The following is a 23,925-nucleotide window of genomic DNA, read 5'->3' on the forward strand; positions in this document are numbered from 1 at the left end:
CATGGGGTGCAGGGCCCAAGCACCTGGGCCATCCTCCACTGCACTCCCTGGCCATAGCAGAGAGCTGGCCTGGAAGAGGGGCAACCGGGACAGAATCCGGCGCCCCGACCGGGACTAGAACCCGGTGTGCCGGCGCCGCAAGGTGGAGGATTAGCCTATTGAGCCACGGCGCCGGCTGTGCCTTTCTAATAAGTAAATACACCTAAAAAAAAATTGAAAGCAAGGACTTGAATAGATACTTGTATGCTCATGTGTAGCAATATTTACAACAGCCAAAAGGTATAAGCAGTGAAAGTGTACATCAACAGTAAATGGGGCCGGCGCCACGGCTCACTAGGCTAATCCTCCACCTAGCGGCGCCGGCACACCGGGTTCTAGTCCCGGTCGGGGCGCCGGATTCTGTCCCGGTTGCCCCTCTTCCAGGCCAGCTCTCTGCTGTGGCCAGGGAGTGCAGTGGAGGATGGCCCAGGTGCTTGGGCCCTGCACCCCATGGGAGACCAGGAAAAGCACCTGGCTCCTGGCTCCTGCCATCGGATCAGCGTGGTGCGCCGGCCGCAGCGCGCCGGCCGCGGCGGCCATTGGAGGGTGAACCAACGGCAAAAGGAAGACCTTTCTCTCTGTCTCTCTCTCTCACTGTCCACTCTGCCTGTCCAAAAAAAAAAAAAAAAAAACAGTAAATGGGTAAATAAAATGTATATATATGTAAATACAAAGGAGTATAAAGGAAGGGAATTTCGATAGACAATACAATATTGGATGGATGCTGAAAACCGGCATAGTTAAATAAGCCAAAATCTTAGGGCGAATATGGCTTGATTCCACTCATGTGAGGTACTTAGAATAGTAGAACCCACAGAGATAGAAAATACGACAGTGAAAAGCTGGGGTGGAGGGGGAGTTATGGGTACAGAATTCTTTGCTGATGAAAAAGTTTTGGGTACAGACAACAATGACAGTATAATCGCTGTGAATGTATTTAATGCCACACATCAAACATTTGCAAATGGTTAAAATAACTATTACATTACATATATTTTACCACAACTCAAAAAAACAAGTAAATCGAGTATTAGGAGGGGGAGCAGTCATGATTAAAACAAGCACAGATTCTCTGATTTTCTGCAGTGGCTTGTTTGAGCTAGGACTTGTTTGTGGAGACTCGATTTGGTTTTGTGAAAAACCAAGTTTACAATGTCAGGAATCAAGGCCAGAAGGACAGAGACCTCACCAATAATTTACGAAGCATCAAATAACAAACTACTTGCACTGACAACTAAGATCCGATTTACCCAGTGTCTAGCACAGCACTGACGGAGACGGAGATGGAAGTGATGGGTTCAGGTGCCGTAAGCATCCGTAGGGGGCGAATGCTGCCCCCTCCTGTGCACACAGCACTGGCAGCTCTGCGCCCCGCCCACCTCGGCTGCTCCCTCCGTCAGCTGCTGTCGCTGGGTGCTTCCCTACGGTATGCTCCCTCTCTCACGTACACATACACGCTCAGATGCATGCAAACATAGTGAGGCAGAACATACGCAAAACCGTAGGGCTGTTTCTCGATATGATCACTAGCTACTACTCCTACTCCTACGCCCAAGGTGCCTGCTGCACATCACAGAAAGGAAAAACACTGCCTTTTCTGATGTGTAGTACCTTGGCACCAGATTGAAGCGATCTTTTTATCAAACCTATTCAAGTCAACCACCGAACGTCAGCTGTTCTTTATTCAGCAAAGAGAAAATAAGCAAGGAAAAAAAAAGACGTCTGTTGGCAAAACCAACTATCACCAGTGGGATCCAATGTGCACGTGTGCATTTCACACAGTCCTTGAGGGGCAGGGAGCCTTGCACCCACCAGAATTCTGATCTCTGGGAAAGAGGTGTGGGAAAGTGCCAGTGATAAGTAAGTTAGAGATGTGATGGCAACTTCCAAGGCACAGGAAGACAGACACAAGGCAGGCCATTCCCCGTCTCTAAATGATATAGCAATGGAGGAATAAGCAATGTGTTTATTCATTCCTGAAATATGGATTGAGAACTGATTTGGTACCCAGTACGGTGCTAGCTTTACAGGATTCCCAAGGGCAGGAAAGTGGTCTCTAACCCAGGCCTTTCTTGGCATGGGGGAGATGTGTGGAGGGCCAGGGAGTATGTGTGCAAAGAATGGGGTCTGGGCGGCAAGCCAGTCCATTGAGGACGGCCATGCGTCCTGTCCTGAGCCTAACAGCCTGTGAAACAGCCAGCATGCTAAGCACCTGGAGGGTGCACGGTGCTGTCCTCAGCACGCTGTTTTGGCTTGGTGCAAGACATGATACCGAATCTACAATACTATCCAGGCAGTTTGGGCACCAGTGACTTGATGTTAATTCACTGAGGGGGACTGGGGCTGGCTGCCCTCTCTCCATAACCTGGAGAAAAAAGATAAAAGGGAGATGGGAAAAAAGCCAGGCTGCACGCCCCTGGAGGGCTCGGATGCTCTGAGACGCAGGAGCTCCGGCTACCCTGCTCGTGTTTGTCTGGGAACGACTAAATGGCTCAGCCTACGTTAAGGGTTCCTGGAGTAGCCTATTGAATCTGGTTCCACCTCGTTACCTTGAAGCTTCTGATATGAGGCACTGGATGAGCCAATCTTTGCATTTCACACACAACCTGATAGGAAGGGGTGACTCTTAGATGGTCCGACACTCACATGGCCTGTCTCACTGTTTTCATCCTACCAAAGTACTTGCATGGCACCCTCTCATTATTAAATAGGGATCTAATCTCATTACGTGGGTTATGCTGGTTCTAGATCAAAGCCCAAGCCCCTCAACTCCATGTCCTCAACTCCTCTGATGCACACTCCTATTGCTGACAATAATTTGCGGGAGTAAGAGCCAAACTGCTTATCAAATGTCATTCCAAGTTCCTCTGACCTAGGTGGCTTGTCCACAGCAATAAAGTTTTCTTCCCTTTCATGTCCTGCACAGTAATATAATTCTAATACTTTTCTGGAATTGTTTCTGAAGTTGTCACTTTCATTAAAATTGGTTTGCAACTAAAGATTGCTTCAGTTCTGTTTGCCTCCTCAGAGAGAACTCAATCGTGCGCTGGCTCTAGATGGAAGAGAGGACGTGTCCTTCCTGTTCCGAGACTCACGACGGGGCCACTGCCCTCTTTCTGATGGACGCCTGGACTGGAGCCCCAAGCCGGAGTGGAAGGAGACCAGTTGGTAGAGAATGCGTGAGTTTAAAATACATGTGTTTCCAAATGCATGGTTTTTCTTTCATAAGTAAACTCCCTCAAAGTGTAACACAGACTCACAAATGCCTTGCAAAAGTTAACTCTATGTTTGGACATAAGGACAGTTTAGTAAGTCATCTGCCTAGTTATAAGAAGTTTTTAGGAAAAATTGTAGGCTTTTCAATAAAATGCTGAAAACATTCATGTCAGTTATTAAACAGTCTATCAGTCTTTTCAACAACAGAGGCATATTTAAGTATTTTGCAGTTCATCCCACAAAGGAATGGTCCCGAGCCACTTAAAATGACCGTGACAACAAAGAGCTAACAAAAAACAAAAAAGGCTTATGATATAAGTGAAGTTAGTAGGATATAAAGTCTATATACCTACATTATTTTTAGAGATATCTACAAGACCTAGATGCATAAAAATGCATAAAGAGTAGCGGTTATAGTTGTATAAATATGAGATCATATTTTTTATACTTCAGAGACATTTTAAAAATCTCTATAATATCACTACTTTTAAGTGAAAAATATATCTTTGAAGTTTCCAAGGAGATTTCAACCTAGTTTGGGAGACAAAGAAGCACAGAGAACTGTGTAGTGCAGCTACAGGGACATCTCGAGACCATGGGGCAGGGCAGCGCCTTAGGGTCTGGAAGGGATTCTCGGGTTTTAGGGCAGCACCCCAGAGGGGAGCTGGCAGGGCGTTTCACTTGGACGATGTGATGTGGAACTGGCCCAGCACCACTCTGGTCTTGGTCTTGCCACCTGATGGGCTGGGAAAACATGAAAGGCCTAAGTGAACAGATTCCTGAGTCGGGGGTGAGGAGAATGTATGGGAAGGGGAGTGACCTGGACTGGGTCTGGGAGAGCCAGACTGGCCTAGCAAACAGGAGCAAAGGGACAGGAAGTCACTGCCACGGTCCTGAAGGTCAAGCCATGCCCCAGAGACGTTTTCACCCAGGAAGCAGGGTGCCCTGCAGGCTGCCGAGCAGAGAAGTGACAGGCAGGCCGCTGTAAACACAGGGGATGGAGATGGACGCTGGCGAATGAATTACAAGGTGTCTGCTGTCAATCAGACATCTGACAAATACGGGCCAACAGTGAGGAAAGGAGTGACCAGAGAGAGAAGAGTCATGCCATCGGACTCCTAGGAAGCCCTCAGGATGCATAAGGTGTGGATGTCACGCGTACAGTGGACGTCATGCATACATGCAACCATCTCCTATCTCCACACACCGAGGCCCAGAACCCTCACAGCACTTGCTCAGGGCTGCAGAGCCAGTACGAAGCTCCTACCAGACTCAAAAAGCTCAGCGCTGGAAACAAAGCAGAGAGAGCCAGCACTAAGGAGGGCAGAGAAGGCAGCAGGACAAAGAAGTGGGAAGGCAGGTTTTAAATATTTCGTAATGCAAAGACAAGGGGCCAAGGAAGAGACAGAAGAGGATATTAAGTCATTTATCTTGGAAATTTGGAGAGGGATGGGAGTAAGCCCAGATAATGTAGCTGATCTATACAGGAGGCAAGGAGGGAAGAGGATGGTAAAATAACAGCCATCGAAACAAACAGTGGGATTTATGAAGTCCAGGTTAGGAAGACAAAGGGAAGGAAGAACAGCTGTGCACTCATGAGCTGTGCCTCGAACAGACGTCCTGACTCCGGCCCCAGCTCCATGGTCTCCCAGCTCCTACCTCTCTGCCAGGTGATGGTGGAGGGGTCGATGTTGAGGCGGGCAAATTTCCCCATTTCCTCCTCCGTCAGCGCACTTGGATCAGTCTTATTGATTCCCAGTTTCTGATGATTAAGAGGGAACAGAAAGGAAAAGTCACCGAAATTATCCCTTTGACTTGATTTTCTCCATGACTAGTAAAAGCCTTTAGAGAATGAAACTGAACTCTAAATTGTAGTGTAGGGAAAAACACATCAACACACGCCCAAGTCCAAGTATCTCCTGCGAGGGGAAGATGCGGAAAATGTGTACAATGCCCTTCAAGTGGTAGATGTGGAACTGTGTGCAGCTGCATTCAGTGAGCACTGACTGATGTTTGTGCCACAGGCTGAGGCGCTCCACGTGGCCTCTGTGTACCACACTCAGAGGGGACGTAACTGCTGCCCATGCAACAGGTGCCCTGGGTCATTAGTTCTTCTTTCCAAATATACACACCAGTAATTCATGGAAGGCTTATGCCTATGTTTCCAAACAAGTTATTTCTAATTTTGAGTAAAAAAAAAAAGTTACAACTCTAAACATATCTATTTCCATGAAGAAAAATCCTAAGAAAGTGTTTTTTTAAAAATATTTTTTATTTTTTAAATTTTATGTATTTAAAAGGCAGAGAGACACACAGAGATACAGAGACCTCCACCCACTGGTTCACTCCCCAGATGCCCACGCAGTTGGGGCTGTGCCAGGTCGAGGCTGGGAGCTGAGAACTCAATGCAGGACTCCCACGAAGACGGCCGCAACTCAAGTATTTGAGCCTTATCTGCCACCTCCCAGAATGAGCATTAGCAGGAAGCTAGACTGGAAGCCAGGACCAAGAGCTCTCACATGGGATGCAGGTGTCCCAAGCAATGACTTCATCGCTGCAGCAAATTTCCAACCAGAAAGAAGACATGCCAACAAAGAATTTGGGGGCCAGCGCTGTGGCACAGTAGGTAAAGCCGCTGCATGCAGTGCCGGCATCCCATATGGGTACTGGTTTGAATCCTGACTGCTCTACTTCTTTTTTTTTTTTTTTTTTTTTTGTTGACAGGCAGAGTGGACAGTGAGAGAGAGAGAGAGAGAAAGGTCTTCCTTTTTTCTGTTGGTTCACCCCCCAGTGGCCGCTGCAGCCGGCGCACTGCGCTGATCTGTAGCCAGGAGCCAGGTGCTTCTCCTGGTCTCCCATGAGGGTGCAGAGCCCAAGCACTTGGGCCCTCATCCACTGCACTCCTGGGCCACAGCAGAGAGCTGGCCTGGAAGAGGAGCAACTGGGACAGAATCTGGCGCCCCGACCAGGACTAGAACTGGGATGCCGGTGCTGCAGGCGGAGGATTAGCCAAGTGAGCCGCGGCGCCAGCACTGCTCCACTTCTGATCCAGCTCTCTGCTATGGCCTGGGAAAGCAGTGGCAGACGGCCCAAGACCTTGGGCCCCTGCAACCACGTGGGAGATCTGGAAGAAGCCCTAGGCTCCTGGTTTCGGATTGGTGCAGCTCTGGCTGTTGGGGCCAACTGGAGAGTGGAAGACCTCTTTCTCTCTTTGCCTCTCCTTGTCTCTCTGTATAACTCTAACTTTCAAATAAATAAATATATCTTTAAAAGAAGAAAAAGAAGGCCGGCACCACGGCTCACTAGGCTAATCCTCCACCTAGCAGCGCCGGCACACCGGGTTCTAGTCCCGGTCGGGGCGCCGGATTCTGTCCCGGTTGCCCCCCTTCCAGGCCAGCTCTCTGCTGTGGCCCGGGAGTGCAGTGGAGGATGGCCCAGGTGCTTGGGCCCTGCACCCCATGGGAGACCAGGAAAAGCACCTGGCTCCTGGCTCCTGCCATCGGATCAGCGCGGTGCGCCGGCCGCGGCAGCCATTGGAGGGTGAACCAACGGCAAAAGGAAGACCTTTCTCTCTGTCTCTCTCTCTCACTGTGCACTCTGCCTGTCAAAAAAGAAAGAAAGAAAGAAAGAATTTGGGAAGTAGAAATCGTAACAACTGCTGAGGGTAACCGACTGCTTGTTCTCAACAAAGTGAATAAACAGAAAGGGGTGAATTTGTAAAACCATTTAATGCTGATCAACATTAGTAAATGAACTAGGAAAAAGCAATGGGATAAATAGGACCCAACAGGAAACAACATTAAAACAAAGATAACATAGATAAAAATGAAGATGTTTGGGGCTGGCATTGTGGCACAGTGGGTCAGGCCACCTGAGACAATGGCATACCATATGAGTGCAGGTTTGACTCCTGGCTTCTCCACCTACAATCCAGCTCCCTGCTAATGTGCCTGGGAAAGCCGCAAAAGATGGTCCAGGCAGTTGGGCTCCTGCCACCCACCCTGGAGACCCAGATGGAATTCCAGGCTCCGCACTTAAACCTGGTCTAGCCCTGGCAGCTGCAGCCATTTGGAGAATGAACCAGTGGATGGAAGCTCGCTCGCGCGCGCTCTCTCTCTCTTTAACTCTGCCTATCAAATAAATAAATACATCTTTAAAATAAAATGAAGATGACTTTGGCAAATACAAGGGTAATGTCTTTCTACAACAAAAACTGAGATACAGGAATCTTCAAAGGCCATTTTACCATTTCCTGCGGTTTAACAAATTTCATGAAAATACCTTTCTTACAAAGAAAAAACGTATGAAAACTGTAAACTGTTAGTTGGTGAGTAATCTTCTAGATGAGCAAAGCAGTCCTCATGGATGAGGAACCTCAGTCTTAGACAGTGTTCACTGATTTGGTATAGGACCGAGATTTCAGCATCTACGCTGCCATCTTACTCTGTCTCTCTGGATGTAAACAACCAAAAGAGAATCTGAAAATCAAAATCAAAGCCAGTTCAAATTTTCTGGCTTTGATAATCCTTCTGATCTATCTCTAGGATATTTGCAAAGAACCTGTGACTATGAACTTACCTTCAGCCGAGCAAGTTGAATTTCTGAAAATTCCCGCACACCATTCACTGAAGGAACCAGCCGATTATACAGAGCCTTAAAAAAGCAAAACACAAAAAAAATCACCTAAAGTTTAATATCCAACCATGAACTTGGACAATTTACACAATATGACAAGGTCCATTTCATTTATAATCCAACTATTGAAATTAAAGACCACATTAAGATTTTTGGGCTAATATAAACAATTTGACTTAAATTCTGTCATTTTAATAAGACTCACGAGATCTGAAATAATGCACATTGCAAAGAGTTCGCACAAATCTATTTTGTGACCTTACAGCCCTATAACAACCAAACTAATATTTATCTGGATTTTGCTTCAAAGCCTAAGGAATTACTGTCACGGCAGAAAGTCAGTGACCTTGCTGTAATTCAGGCCCCAAATTCCCATTTCATCCACATTCAATGTCTGCAAAGAATCAGTACCTGGTACTCTTCTCCTTTGGGGTGTGTGACTGACCTCTCCCATGCTTGTGAAGCCAAACAAGCTCTCTAACCTCTTAATAACACATCTCATCTAGGACAGCCGCAGGTAACATCTATCCAGTCGCCCTCAGTGTAGACCAGAGTCTGTATTTTTGACCAGAATGAAGAGAAGTGATCTACCAAGTACCTTTAAACTAATGACTCATCTCAAAGAATGTCTGGCTTGGTAGTGCTTGGTCACGAGCCCATCTGAGAAATGGAGCAAAGTGTGGTAGCCTCTCCTTGGGAAGCAGAGACATCCACAAAACTCCCAAAATTCAGAATAAAATTTTGGAGAGTTTCCAGGAACTCCTCAAGGACCAGGAATTGTTGAAGAAGATGCCCAGGATGGCTAACGAGGGATCCTCTCACCTTATCTGTTTGAGTATTTTCATGCAAAATCCTCGTGTCGATGGCAGCGGCCAGCAAGTTATTGGCAGCAGTAATGGCATGGATGTCCCCCGTCAAGTGGAGGTTGAACTATAAATGAAATAAAACACTCATTTGTTTCAGACCAGACAGCAGCATGCAAGGACTGTCTGAATGAATAAAATAATATGCTAAGTATGTGTCCTTATGAGCTGAGTCCCTAAGGCAATGTGAACCAGGACGTCGATGGGAAGGTCTGCACCTGGCCAACACAGACCTTGTGAGCACCTGCTCTCACGGCACAGTTTTCCACCAGCAGGTTAGGGGTGAAACACGCTGGTGGACTCAATAACTAACTTCCTTATTCTGATTCACTGGACTTTATGCACTGTTTTGTTATTTAGAAAATAATGCATCTTTTGGAATGCGACAGGCTGTAAAACAGACAATAATGAGAATAATATAGTACAGGAAGCTACAGAAATAAAGCATCTTGTCCTCACAACTCTATTGTCTGCTGTTTCCTTCTAGTCTCAAGTCTATATGATCATTGCTTGTAAAATCTGTATAATTATAATTGGGAAGCTTCTTTATTAAAAAACTCACTATTGTGGTGTAAGCACTGACTTAGTATTAGTAGTTACGATGCTGTTGGAATGCTCTCCCATGTCAGAATGCCTGGTTCAAGTCTCGCTTCCTATTCCAGCTTCGGAAGCAGCAGGTAATGACTCAAATGCCTGCCACTCCTGTGGGAGACCCAGTCTAGGTTCTGCGTTCCTGGATTTGGGCAACTGGGGAGTGAACAGGCAGATGGAAAAGACCTCTCTCTCTCTCTGCCTTCCAAATAAATAAAAATATACAAAAACATCAATAAAATGTAACTTTTAATAAAAACCTCAATATTTTACAATAACCTTGTTTGTGTACAGTTACACTTTATAGAGGATTTTATAATCCAGTAGGTGTATCAAAATGTTTAGCCTCTTATGTCTAGATATTTAAGTCACTCTTCAATTTCCACTTTTGCAGAAAATGGTAAGACTATAAAGAATACATGCAAATAGCATTTCTCTTGTGAAGGAATTAATTACTAGAAAGCAATATATCTTCAGGAATGCGGTTACTGGGTTAACTGAAATGGACAATAGGACCAAACTGCTCCTTGAAGTGGATGAAGTGTCAACTGCACAGCACTAGTAAATCAACCACTTCAGAAACAAAGTAGCCTTCAGACTAAAACCATAATGGTTGAAAGTTCTATTTTATGTTGAATTTCTGTTTCCTTGAAACGTTATGCATTTCTACCACGGGAGTCTGTAAGGAGCTTGATGTGGCAGCCAGAGGCATGGAGGCGAGTAGACAAGGCACTGACTTGTCCCACAGACGAGGAAGCAGGAGCCCGTGGGGACCTCCCACACGGTGCAGGAGGCTGGCAGCAGGTGGGACGGTCACCTGCTCAGACTTGGGTTTAGGAAGATGGCTCAGGACCAGAACTAGGCAGCTGAGAGGAGAGCTGACGAGAAGTGGTCACTAGACACGGGGCGCAAAGGAGAGGAGAGGCAGGAAGGAAAACAAGAACATTGTCTGTTCTTTTGGCCCATTTTTCTCTGGAATTATCTTATTTTGGAGTCTTGATTGAAAGAAAGCAAGCATCTATGTCTTCTCTAATGGATGGAGATAAAATTCTATATCCTCTTACCCAGAATCCTCCACATCAGATAGGTTTTGGGATTCAAAATATTTTGGAATTTAGAAAAGTAGTGATGTACACATAATGTGCTTATAAAACAGCTGAGGCAGGGGCTGGTTCGGCAGCCACTATATTTCTACAGCATCAACAAAACCCATGCCTGGTTCGTAAGAGTCAAGGTCAGATTCTGCCACTGAATGAGTTACGCAAACACTTTCGGGGCCTTGGGATTGTGAACGAAGGGTCATGGACCTTGACTGTGGGTGTCAGGAGACGCGATGTGCATCTCCCGTGGCCTTACCTCCTCCATGGGGATGACCTGGGCGTATCCACCACCAGCAGCTCCTCCTGAACAACAGAGTAAGTGGCATTTGAATTAGTCACCAAGTGCAGCTATGCCGACACCAGAGGTGACACACATGGCTCCCCACCCAGGAGGGAGGCACTGACAACCAAGATGAAAGCTCTGACGACGCTGAAGGACAAAGAGCCCACACGGTGTCCAACTACAATTTAAAGACTTTTTTTCTCTGACAACACGGTGTAGCCAACACTGTGGTGCAGTGGGTGGAGCCACTGCCTGCAACGCCAGCATCTCATATGGGTGCCGGTTAAGTCCTAGCTGCTCCACTTCTGATCCAGCCCCCTCCTAATGCACCTGGGAGAGCAGTGGAAGGAAGATGGCCCAAGTAGCTGGGCCCCTGTCACCCATGTGGGCTTGGGCTTTGGCTTGCTCCAGCCCTGGCAACTGTGGCCATTTGAGGAGTGAACCAGTAGATGAAAGCTCTCTCGTGCCCACTCTCACTTGTTTACTCGCTCTTTCTGCCTGGTTTCTCTGTAACTTTGCCTTTTAAATAAATAAACCAAAGGTAAAAGTAATATAACAAATGTCATTACCGTAAGACATCAGGATATGACATTATTTATTATTAGCTTTATGTGGCTATGCTTTATTTAAGTCAGATATACATGGAGCTATCAAAAATCTTTGTTTAAAAAAACCCACCTGTAAACATCTCAGATTACAAATGATAAACTTTACTCAATTTATTTTAGATAGTGCTAGGTAAGATCTGTCATACTGCTTACCAAAATTATTAAAGTTCTATTACAAACAATTGTCATTTCTAAAATAATAACATCCATGTGCGCGTCATGTAACAATTTACGTCTCCTCTGTATACTGTCTCACTTCAGTCTCACACCAACCTGGAGCGCCTGGTACTTAGGAGCCTTTTTAACACTTTCACGGAAGTGACTCAAGGCGATTATGACTAGCTAAAGGTCACACAGCAGCAGGAGGCAGAGCCATGAACAAAACCTCAGCTTCCTTCTCTGGCTCCAGCATTAATTCTGCTGCACAACGGATGACTCTATGGTTTGCCACTACTTAATGAGCCAGGAGCTATTAAAATCTGTTACAGAAACGGAAGGATGATACTGTAAAGGCTGCAGGTGCCAAGAGCCCATAGCGAGTGCAGCAATAAATGCTACCGAAAAGTGAGCTAAGGAATGACTTCCTGACAAATCAGTCATGAACGGGAAGGTGCTGGACATCAGCCCAGCCGCTGCCCAGGAGGACTTGTGCCACCACACGCTGTGCACAGCCAGTGCAGCCCTGACAGTACCGTGGCCCCCACGCAGCAGTCCCATGAGCTGAGACGCAGGGGCGCAGAGGGAGACTCTCGCTGGCTGCTGATAAAACACCAGCGTGGACAGCAAGGAGGGCGCCGAGGAGACAGCCGGCTGGGCTGCTGGTGGGAGGCCTGAGTGGAGCCAAGGACGGGAGTCCCCCTGCAGTTCCCTCTGCTCATAGTCACACTCAGGGGGCCCAAGCTGGGGTGACCTCTGTGTCCTGAGTGTGCCAGGATGCTGCTACCCAGTCCTCTGGCGAGGTTTAACTCCGTATCTCTGGATGAACATTTCTCTCCCGAACTGTGCTCTGCAGACGACACTGGGTTTCTGGCTTGTACCTTTTACTCCAAAAGTCGGCCCCTGGGAGGGCTGCCGCAGACAGGCGAAGGAGTTGACGTTCAGGTGTGCGGTCAGTGCCTGCACCAGTCCGATCGTCACTGTGCTCTTCCCTTCTCCGAGAGGGGTCGGTGTGATCCTGAAGAAAAGGAGAACTGAATGATATTGCCCAGGTGGCCCACGGGAAACTAACCTCAGGTACTGGAACCAAGTCCAGCAGAGATGTCACTCCAAAAGCCACTCAAAGATGCCGTTTTCTTGGCTTTTATGGTCTGCCCGCAGCACACACCCCACACATATGCAAGTCAAGACAAGACACAGCTTTCCCAAGGGACCACAGAAATTAGGAAAGTCATTGGGCAGTAGTGCCAATAACATCATCAATTTCAAGAATGGCAAAGAACCATGGATGTGAGACTTAAGGAAAGAAGCCATTGTTGTTTCTTGTTCATTGGCAACTTGGCAGTCAGCCTTCCAGAGCCCCCTACTATGCCCTAGGCCCAGGTCAATGGTCCCTGAGTGGGTGGGGCACGGACAGCCCCTCAGGACCAGCAGGATCTACACTCGGCCCCCATCCATCTACTCCAGGCGTCCCTGGCCAGGGCTTGTCTCTGCTGGGCTCACACCCAGGCCGGCACATGAGCTCCTTAGTGCCAGGCAGGCTCTCCCCTTTCCAGACAGCTTGGCTTTATTTATTTATTTATTTATTTATTTATTTATTTATTTAATGATTTACTTATTTACTTGAAAGGCAGAGTTACAGAGAGAGAGAGGGAGAGATGGGGAGAAAGAGAGAGATCTTCCATCAGTTGGTTCATTTTCCAAATAGCTGCAACAGCTGGGGCTGTGCCAGACCCAAGCCAGGAGCCAGGAAATCGATCCAGGTCTCCCATGTGGATGCAAGGGCCCAACCACTTGGGTCATCTTCCACTGCTTTCCCCAAGCCCATTAGCAGGAAGCTGGATCCAAGTGGAACACCTGGGTCTCAAACTGGCACTCATATGGGAGGCCACTGTTGCAGGCAGTAGCTTAACCCACTGTGCCTCAATGCTGGCCCTGACAGCCTGGTTTTAAAGGGGGAGACATCTGCACTTCTGTGGGTCTTAGTTCTTAGAGTCTTACACACCAAGCCTAAATCCTTTTTAGCACAATAGCTCTTCAAATACTTGGAAAGTCTCTCTGCATCCCAAGGAGATGTGCAGTGCCCCGGAGGGGCCGAATGGAGACCAGAACACCCAACAAAGCCAACATTCACAGGTGCATAGCAACATCACAGTATTATGTACTTAGGATGGGAGACTATTAGAGGTCTCATAAAATTGTTCTTTAGCCTAGCATAATCATTGTTGGCATTTTAAAGTACTAACATTTGAGCTTACAAAATTTGTTCTACAAGCTAACTGATATGAGCCAGGTTGTCTAGGATGCTCAAGCAGCCAATCTTCTAGGGTTTTCTGGCCTACAGGATTGAGCAATGTGATCACAAAGAAAGAATGCCTGGAGACACATGATTGGCTCCCTTGCTTGCTCAGACCACTCCTGCAATACAATCGATCATTCATTCAGCAAATATTTACCAAGCACTACAAAGTGCCAGGCACTGTGCTGGACCCTGGAGACACAATGCCAACCAAGTCAGATTCTAGCTGATGGGAGACATGGTTCAATTACAATAAGGGAGATCAACACTAAGACAGGACAACTGGGCACCTGGACTGTCGCAGTATGAGAGCACATGAAGGTAGGACTTCCTGCAGCAAGTTAGCACCTGATGAATAAATGCTAGCCAGATAAAATCAAGGGTGAGCTGGGGACAGTTAACAGCCAAGGCACTCTGCTTTGTGTTTACTGGGTTCATTATTTGTATTCCCATTTGATGCATGGGGAAACTGAGGCAGAGTTATCAAAAGGCAGCTTGCCCAGTGTCACACAACTGGAAAGCAGTAGAGACTGGAATCAAACCCAGGCAAGTGGTGTGACTTCACTAGGCTATTATTTCTGTGGGTGGAAACCCTAGCTATAAATAACAACTTGAAGTACAGGTATGGACAAGCACCCAGGGAGAGCAGAGAGAGTAAGAAAAGGACTAGGGCCAGAATGGTGCAGCTCCTTCTAAGGAGTGGTCAGAGAGTGCAAAGGGAAGCCAAGAGGGAGCAGTAAAAACTAGGCGAATACAGAGGACCCAGGGAATGGGGGTCTCAGAAAAAGCCCAAGGAAGGCCGGCGCCGCGGCTCATTAGGCTAATCCTCCGCCTAGCGGCGCCGGCACACCGGGTTCTAGTCCCGGTTGGGGCGCCGGATTCTGTCCCGGTTGCCCCTCTTCCAGGCCAGCTCTCTGCTGTGGCCAGGGAGTGCAGTGGAGGATGGCCCAGGTCCTTGGGCCCTGCACCCCATGGGAGACCAGGAAAAGCACCTGGCTAATGGCTCCTGCCATCGGATCAGCGCGGTGCGCCGGCCGCAGCGCGCCGGCCGCGGCGGCCATTGGAGGGTGAACCAACGGCAAAGGAAGACCTTTCTTTCTGTCTCTCTCTCACTGTCCACTCTGCCTGTCCAAAAAAAAAAAAAAAAAAAAAAGAATGAAAAAGCCCAAGGAGGACACTGCTTCAAGGTGACGGCAGTCAGATGCCCCCAGGGTTGGAAGCAGGGTGTGGATTAAGAAGGGGCCAGCGGGATCAGTAACAAGGAGGTAGCCGGTGTCCTTACCCCGGGGGTAGGCACTCTGGGCCACTCCAAAATAAACCCTGAGCAATAGCAAATTAGGGAGAGGGGTCCCCAGAAAGACTCCAGGTTCCATAAAGCTACCTCCGCTGGGAGTCAGCTTTCTACTGCTTCAGAGACAACACGAGTAACAGCAGCTAAAAGCTGCTCACCATCGTACAGAAGCCTGCAAAGAAAAGTGGCATCCCGCAGGTCAGTGCAGGAAGACCTGCGCAGCCCTGTCTGCGAAGGAGGATGCAGCCTACTTCGGGGGTGTCACATGAAGGATTGCACTTTCATTCCCAAGGCTGTGCTCGCATAGCTGCCGGAGACAGCCAAAAGCAGACACGCCCAGAGATGACCTCCTCAAACTTCAGTTACCCATCCAATTCTTAATGAGAAACACAGGTCTGCTCAGCTATCGGCCAACGAATACAATTCAGGGAAATCAGAAAGGAGGAAGTATTTACTGGGAGCAATAAAAGGAGAGCTACGATAAAACATTTATTTTACCCCACTTCTGCAATTGATATCAAAATTTGGTTTAATTTTTTCCCCAGGATCCTCAGCTCTGATTCCAAATCATCAAGTTGATTTAGAAAAGAATGAACACCAAGTTAATCTAATTTCTTTTTCGCTCAGAGTTCATGGAGATGGAGATGTGATTTTTTTAAAATGAGCTTCCTCCACATTTCCAAGCAGACCAAGGCGCTCCCTTCCTGCTCTCCCCCAGTGTTTATTACACAGTCCTTAAGTAACTGCAGTCGGCATCACAATGCTTCAGGACGTGTCTGTGTTGCCTACTGTGCCACAAGTTTACTAAGGTGATGAGCAAGGTTCTTATCACCCGTCTGGGCACAGATGAGCAAAATCGGTCGATGATGTAAGGGCACATTTTCTAAGATGAATATTATTTATGATCAACTGTAGTGAACATTTGTACTCTGTGACGACTTGGACACAATCTGAAAAACACATACCATTTACCCAAAGGCCCAAGGGACTGCTTCCTTACACAGAGCATTGTTAAGACAACCATTCTCAAAATGCAGAATCGTGTTGGACAGTATTACTGCCATTAGCCGTAGGCCTACCCATGAACTCCAAAACCCAGTGTTGAAACTGCACAGGAATGTGGATTACTCGTCCCAGGCATTCTTGTGCTTGGAAGGTCTTTTACAGCCTTGTATTATCTAGTGATAAACCTTCTAGTCCATTTGGCTGTGTTTAGGGTAAAGAGTTCAGAGGCCCTATCCACAGAGCCTTCTTCTAAATAGTGTGTTATTTTTCAAGTGGCACAAATAAAACTCATAGTTAAATAATAGGTTACTCAAGACAGAAAGGCAAAATCTTAGAAAACCTAGTACAGCTTATTTTGACATTGTGCCAGAATAACGGGTTGAAACAATAATAATCAAAAAATGCCAAATCAGGGATTTGGAAATCTGCAGGAACAAAAGATGAACTGGCATGAGTGACTTTGATTTTTCTTTAATGTGAAGCTCTGTCTCTTCAGAAACAGGTCTGGGTTTCTTTTTCACTTGCTCTGTCCAAGCAATTCAGAGAAACTTCTGCATGGACATGGGCGAAGGCCCAATAGAGACCAAGTGCACATTCAAATGCCCCGCAGCTGTACTCCGAATCAAGTTCTCAAACAAAATTCCTTTTCATTAGTGTAACTGGGAAAATATGTAAAACTCAAGAGTCCCTAAGATTTGTTGGCCTATCTCCCTGAGCAATTCCCAGTCCTCCTCATTTTGTCAGGCAAAGAAAATACAGTGATGTGTAGGTGCAAATAGCATGCGATGTGTAGCTGATGAATTGCAGATGATTCTGACTGAGTAAGAAACCCTTCAGTTTTGAAGACTGGCTTTTGAAAAAGGAATTAATCTGTTCTGCATTTGGGTTGGTAATACAAGATTTTTTAAAAAAAATCCCATTGGTTTATACTTTAATCCCACTGTTGATATGCTGAAGTCACGTTTATAGATAAATGCACAATAATAAGTGTATTGTTATTTAGGTTGATTGAAAAATTACTTGGGTGTCTGAATACTAAAGCACGTTCTGGAAGGAACTGATGTGACGGCTTTCAGGGAACAGGGACACAACATGGTATTCGTAACATGACCTCAAGTCCTGGAAGGAAATAATAAATATTTTTAATGCTTCTGAATAGTGCGGAATTGGTTTTGTTTCACTTTACTCTTCCTTACGTGAAGCTTTTGTACAATAAGCCACTATTATTTTCAACTGCAGATTTTCAGAAAAGGCAGTACTTCTGCATTTAATGGAGGGGTCTTTTATATTTTTAAGGAAGTTGCAAGAGGGCATATCAGGAGTAGATACCATTTTCCCCTTAGCTCTTGACCTGATCAAAAGTAAAACTATGATTTTTATTTTGATATTTACTATTCATTTTAGATTCCACTTAAAAGTAACTGTATTCTAAACTGACCTCAATCATCCAGTGATGAAAGGATTAGATTCCAAAGGCTGCTCACCTACATTAAGATGGATCGTTAGCAGGGGAGGGAGGTGCTACTTCCTCTTACAGACACAGTAGTACTGTCTTCCCTATCCAGATACAAGCTGTGCTGTAGAAAATGGAAAATGCACATTATGAAAAACATGGGTGTAGGATTCATGTTTTCATACCAGAGAATACGCTTATCTTTTTAAAATTTTTATTTTTAAAATTTGCTTGAGGGTACTCTGGCCTCAGAATCAGCCCTTAAGGCATGCAGATCCCCATGAGAGTATTTCAGGCATGGAAAGCCAAGACACTCTGGGAAAAACAAACAAACAAACAAACAAACAAAAACAAAAAAACAAAAAAACAAAAAAAAAAACCTAAATGAAAGATCTCCGCGAGTGAGATCCCAGTGGAAAGAACGGGTCATCAAAGAAGGAGGTACCTTTCTCTGAAGGGAGGAGAGAACTTCCACTTTGACCATGGCCTTGTCTAAATATGATCAGAGTTGGTGAACTCAGGGGGCTTCCACAGCCTTGGCAGCTCATGACAAGAGCCTAGGGTGATAACTGATGCCATAAACAAGAGTGTCAATTTGTTAAGTCAACAACAGGAGTCACTGTGCACTTACTCCTCATGTAGGATCTCTGTCCTTAGTGTGCTGTACATTGAGATTTAATGCTATAACTAGTACTCAAACAGTATTTTTCACTTTATGTTTCTGTGTGGGAGCAAACTGTTGAAATCTTTACTTAATGTATGCTAAACTGATCTTCTGCATATAAAGAGAATCAAAAATGAATCTTGATGTGAATGGGAGAGGGAGTGGGAAACGGGAGGGTTGTGGGTGGAAGGGACATTATGGGGGGGAAGCCATTGTAATCCATAAGCTGTACTTTGGAAATTTATATTCATTAAATAAAAGTTAAAAAAAAATTTGCTTGAGGGGCCGGCATTGTGGTGAAGCAGGTTAATCCTCAGCTACTAAGCATCCCCTATGGGTGTTGGTTTGAGTCCTGGGTGTTCCATTTCCAATCCAGCTCCCTGTTAATGAGCCTGGGAAGGCAGCAGAAAATGATCCTGTATCCATGTGAGAGAACTGGATGGAATTCCAGGGTCCTGGCTTCAGTATGGCCCAGTCCCAGCTGCTGTGGCTTTTTCTCTCTTTGTAACTCTTTCAAATAAATAAATCTTTTTGAAAAAAATTTTCTTTGAAAGGCAAAGAGATAGGGAGAAAGAGAGTGATCTCCCATCTACTGGCTCCCTCCCCAAATTGCAGCAACAGCCAGGGCTGGGCCAGACTGAAGCCAGGAGCTGGGCACTCAGTCTGGATCTCCCACGTGGGTGGCAGGGACCCAAACAGAAGGGCCATCACCTGCTGCCTCCCAGGATGCACATTAGCAGGAAGCTGGAGTAGAGAGCGGAGCCAGGACTAGAACCCAGGTACCCCAATATGGAAAGTGGGTATCCAAGCAGCGGCTTAGCCCTCACCAGCTACCTGCTCCTAAAGATATCCTTTAAATCCAATTTTTCCACAAACTCCTTGAAGTCTCCTTGTAGATCTCCAAATCCTACCCTCACAGCTTTTTTTTTTTAATGCAGTTAAATGGGAGACCTTTCAACTTTTCTTCCATCAATGGTCTCTGTAAATTAAGAGAATTTACAGCACAGATTCAGAAAAAGGGCTGTTGATCTCTGGGTATTAAATTTGTACTTCAGAATTCATGTCCCATTTTCATTTCTATTTACTACATTGCAGGCCAGTTCAGCTCACTGCTGCTTACTAATACTAGCAAAGACTGTGGGCCGTTCTGCTGGGAGTGGACTGACACTAGCTACACCCCAGTTAGCCTTGTTAACCAGCATCCCTTAGCATGTGGTGGGAGGCCAGGGCTGGACTGTTAGACTCCAAGTCAGGAACTTGATCACAATACCATCATAACAAGTTTCCACTTGGTGTTCCCAGTTCAAGGCAGGGTCATGTCCAGATCTGTGTTTTTATTTCTAGTATTGACAAGTCCCAAATGGAGTAAATACAGCCAACCACTCCATAAGAAACATTGCTGCAAGAGTCTTCCTTTGTACTCTGAGAACAAACCCTCTTCCGTTTGCCTTCAGCCTTTCCATATTAAGCCAGGTAGGAAAACCAGCAAGCCCACCCTACCAAGTTCATTTATAGCCAGGAAGGAGGGCAGCAAATCAGTGGAGAAAATGCTTTTAAAGCTCTTTAAAGACTAAGAGTTTTCCTATTCATTGCAAACAAACGTGCATCAAGCATACTTCTATCAATGTTTTTCTCATCAGATGCGTGATTGTCCAAACTCAGAACCCTGGAGCCAGGTAAACCTGTCTGCTCCCCAGTCAGGTTGCTGGCTCCTTTCATGGATGGGGCCAGTAGCTCACTTTTGCGGCCTGGACTTGCTTAAGTTTGAATATACTTCGGCCTCTCCAAAACTTATGTTGAAATTTGACTGCCATTGTGATGTCAACAGGTGGGGCCTTTAAGAGTGATTGGGGGCCATCACCACGGCTCACTAGGCTAATCCTCCGCCTTGCAGTGCCGGCACACTGGTTTCTAGTCCCGGTCGGGGCGCCGGATTCTGTCCCGGTTGCCCCTCTTCCAGGCCAGCTCTCTGCTGTGGCCCGGGAGTGCAGTGGAGGATGGCCCAAGTGCTTGGGCCCTGCACCCCATGGGAGACCAGGAGAAGCACCTGGCTCCTGCCATCGGATCAGCATGGTACGCCAGCCACAGCACGCCAGCTGCGGCGGCCATTGGAGGGTGAACCAACGGCAAAAGGAAGACCTTTCTCTCTCTCACTATCCACTCTGCCTGTCAAAAAAAAAAAAAAAAAAGAGTGATTGGGTCATTAGAAGAAATTAATACCTTTCTTGTGAGACTGTGTTAATTTAGTTCCTGGGCTGTTATAAAGGCAGCCCATCCCTTGCATTTTGCCTCTTCCATAGGTGCCCGCCTGCCTTCTGCCTTGCAGTCATGCCGGGAAACAGCACAAGGTCATCAACAGAAGCTACTAGAAGCCAGTGGCACACTCATGGACATTCCAGCCTGCAGAAACGTAAGGTGAGATAAACCCCCTTTTCAGATAAGTCATCCACCCTCAGGTACTGTTGTAGGGACTGACCCTGGATTAGGACAGGGTCCTTGGCTGAAAGCTTGTGAGTTCAACCACAGTGAGCCAGGAAGCCCCAGGGAGAAGGTTTCAGCCACAGGCAAGGGACTTACTGCAGCTAAGTAGGAACTCCCGAAAATGAGTGGCTCTGAAAGGCTCCGCTGTGCCCCCCTGCCACAAGTAGGGAACAGAGGAGGACAAAAAGGAGGAAAACGTGGAGGTGGGAAAGGGAAGGAGGAGGAGGAAGTGTCAGGGGGAAATTAACAAATTATTAAAGAGGTGATATTGGGGCCAGCTCTGTGGCACAGCAGGTAAAGCACCCGTCTGCAGTGCCAGCATCCCATATGGGTGCCAATTCAAGTCCCAGCTGCAGTAGAAAATGGCCCAAGTCCTTGGGCCTCTGCACCAACATGGGAGACCTGGAAGAAGCACCAGGTTCCTGGCTTCGGATCAGCCCAGCTCCAGCTGTTGTAGCTATTTAGGGAGTGAACCAGTGGATGGAAGACCTCTCTCTGCCTCTGCCTCTGCCTTTCAAATAAGTAAAATCTTTGAAAAACAATAAAGAGGTGATACTATGGGATGATACTTTGCTTTTTTTTATTTTTGTAGTTTAAAGACGTGAATTCACCTGAAGGCTCTTTTTCTAAGGCGCTAACTGAACAAGGTTGTTGACTTTAACATCATCTATAATGGCCAGAAACTGGAAACAAACTTCATGCCCATCAGTAGAGAACTCGTTATGTAAATTACGGAACATCCCTATTATATTTTCAACTCTTTCTTCTGCCTCTATACCCATGAATTAGAAGCTTGCTGCACCAGCTCTGTTTGGCCACCAGGGCTGAGCCATCACAGCCCTTCTCAGTGGAGCTGGGGGTGACAGGAAGATGGGAAAACACGGATTCCACCCTCACCTAGGGGGACATTTGCTACCCACTCCTGACCCATTTAAGAATCTCAGATGTGAGCTACATAATGGTATGTAGCTGCTCTATCTATATTTACTCATACAGACCTAGGCATTCAAACATAGTGTTATCATTGCCTATAAATTTTTTTTATTAAGTTGCCATAGTTGTTCATTTTTATGGGGTACACACAAAATACTGAATCCTGAAGTCGCTTACAGAGCAGCCATGACTAATATGATCTCATTTATGACAGGCCCTATCAGAGCAGGATGGTCCTCTAATGGGAGCAGGTGTTTCCTCTAGGGGGTAAGGTTTGGGATGTCTGACGTTCTTGTTTCTATTTTTGTGACTTATCTCCAGTGAGAACACCTTGTTTTTATAACCAGAAGAAGGCATAAATAAAAAAGCACTTAGATGAATAACTGAATATGCAAAATCAAGGTTAACTACAAGTCCAGTCCAGTTACAAGAAACGTCTCTACCTGACACACAGACTTTCACGTCTCAAGCCTGGGCCTATCTATCATCAGCACTAGTCAATGTGATGAGATTTCAAAACAGAAGACTTTAGATGGTCTCCTGATGTTCCCTCAGGTCCACAGAACAAATATTTGAAATTCCTTTTTTTTATCATCTTTCCAGCTAAAGTCTTTTTTTAATGGGGGGGTGGGGTGGGGCAAACATTCCCTTTCACAAAACTTCTGGAGGCAGGTGTTTAGTCCAGCAGTTGAAACGCCCTTTAAGATGCCCTTATTCCATTTCACAGTACCTGAGTTCGATACCCAGTTCTGGCTTCTGACTCCAGCTTCCTGCTAAAACACACTATCTGTGGCAGTGGATGGCTCAAGTAATTGGGTTTCTGTCACCCACATTTTTAGTTCCTGATTCCTAGCTTTGACCAGGCCTAGGCATGGCCATTGCAGGAATTTGAGAAGTGAACTCTCGAACAACGACCCCAACCCCCCTGAATTTTTTTTTTTTCTTAATTGCACTTTCGGGGCCGGTGCCATGGCGCAGAGGGTTAATCCTCTGCTGGTAGCACCGGCATCCCATATGGGCGCTGGTTCTAATCCCAGCTGCTCCTCTTCCAATCCAGCTCTCTGCTGTGGCCTGGGATAGCAGTAGAAGATGGCCCAAGTGCTTGGGCCCCTGCAGCCACGTGGGAAACCAGGAAGAAGCACCTGGCTCCTGGCTTCAGATCGGCACAGTTCTGGTTGTTGCAGCCACTGGGGAGGGAACCAATGGAAGGAAGACCTTTCTCTCTGTCTCTACCTCTGTCAAGTAACTCTATAACTCTGTCAAATAAATAAAATCTTTAAAAAATAAATAAATTGTACTTTCAATTCTTACTTTGGTTTTTATCAAGAAAAATTAAATAAAAAGGCCCAGGGTGGGCAGGGGCTGATCACATCATAATATGAGCAACAAATAATAAAGTACTTGAAGAGCAACTCATTATGCTTCATGCCTGGTGGCAGAGTCTCATTTTCTCTGCACTGAAGGAAAAATCTTTCCCTGTGCCAAGTGCAGGGGACAGCACGACACCAACTTTGAGGGGTGGGAGGGCACCGATAACAGGGAAGACAGCTTTGGAGCCACGTCTCCTTTGTGGAGTCCACACGTATCTTACCCAGCCACTAAGACGTATTTTCCATCTGCTTGGTCCTTTAACCTTTCCAGCAGGGACAAGCGCACTTTGGCTTTGCTTTTGCCATAGATTTCAATTTCCTCTGCGAGCAATCCTATCTCCTTGGCAAGCACATCCACAGCTTTTGGAGTCTGTCCTCTTGAAATCTCGATATCGCTGCGGGGAAAGAAAATACATGAGAGACAAGAGGCTTCTCGGCTCAGGTGGTCGCTGCTGGCGTGAGCTGAAGACGACGCCCCGCCAACAGTGAACTCACGGCCACCACGCGGGCTCCCTTCTCCCGGCCAGCATGAGGCCCAACTGCTAACGATTAACGTGCATGAGAAAATGATGCGTTTTATTTTTCTTTTAGAGAAGTGACTCCAAGAAATTCACAAAGACTCCAGAATTGTGCACAGGCACACAGATAACTCCTATGCCACGGGAGCAGAGAATCGGGTATTACAAAGTGTTCAAGTGCTCTCTGTGGAACACTTGAATTAGAGCGAGCACTGCATGAGGCCCTCTTCTTGGGCTGGCCACATGTGTCTCCTCTATCCAAAACTGTGGAAATGCGGTTTTGTTTTATCTCTATCCATACTTTCCCTCTCTCTTTCCTACTTCCAATCCAGAATCATATTTCAAAATATTTTATTAATTACACAACTGTTGGTAAAAGAACCGAGTGCTCACAGCTCGACTTCAGACTGGGGACATTTT

At 46.4% G+C, this 23,925-nt stretch overlaps 1 protein-coding gene across 1 annotated transcript in view; it reads right to left on the bottom strand.

Moving 5' to 3' along the window:
• The window catches only part of MTHFD1L (methylenetetrahydrofolate dehydrogenase (NADP+ dependent) 1 like), a 195,957-nt gene that overhangs the window by 124,634 nt on the left and 47,398 nt on the right, over positions 1-23,925 (bottom strand). Inside the window, exons 11-16 of the mRNA XM_002714991.5 lie at positions 23,209-23,382; positions 12,373-12,509; positions 10,701-10,747; positions 8,713-8,820; positions 7,834-7,908; positions 4,915-5,017 (exon numbers count right to left, since the gene is read on the bottom strand). Of these exons, the coding sequence (XP_002715037.3) occupies positions 4,915-5,017; positions 7,834-7,908; positions 8,713-8,820; positions 10,701-10,747; positions 12,373-12,509; positions 23,209-23,382 (644 nt within the window). The remainder of the gene's footprint in view (positions 1-4,914; positions 5,018-7,833; positions 7,909-8,712; positions 8,821-10,700; positions 10,748-12,372; positions 12,510-23,208; positions 23,383-23,925) is intronic.

Source organism: Oryctolagus cuniculus, chromosome 5, assembly GCF_964237555.1.
Source record: "Oryctolagus cuniculus chromosome 5, mOryCun1.1, whole genome shotgun sequence".
In the NCBI taxonomy this organism is placed as follows: Eukaryota; Metazoa; Chordata; class Mammalia; order Lagomorpha; family Leporidae; genus Oryctolagus; species Oryctolagus cuniculus.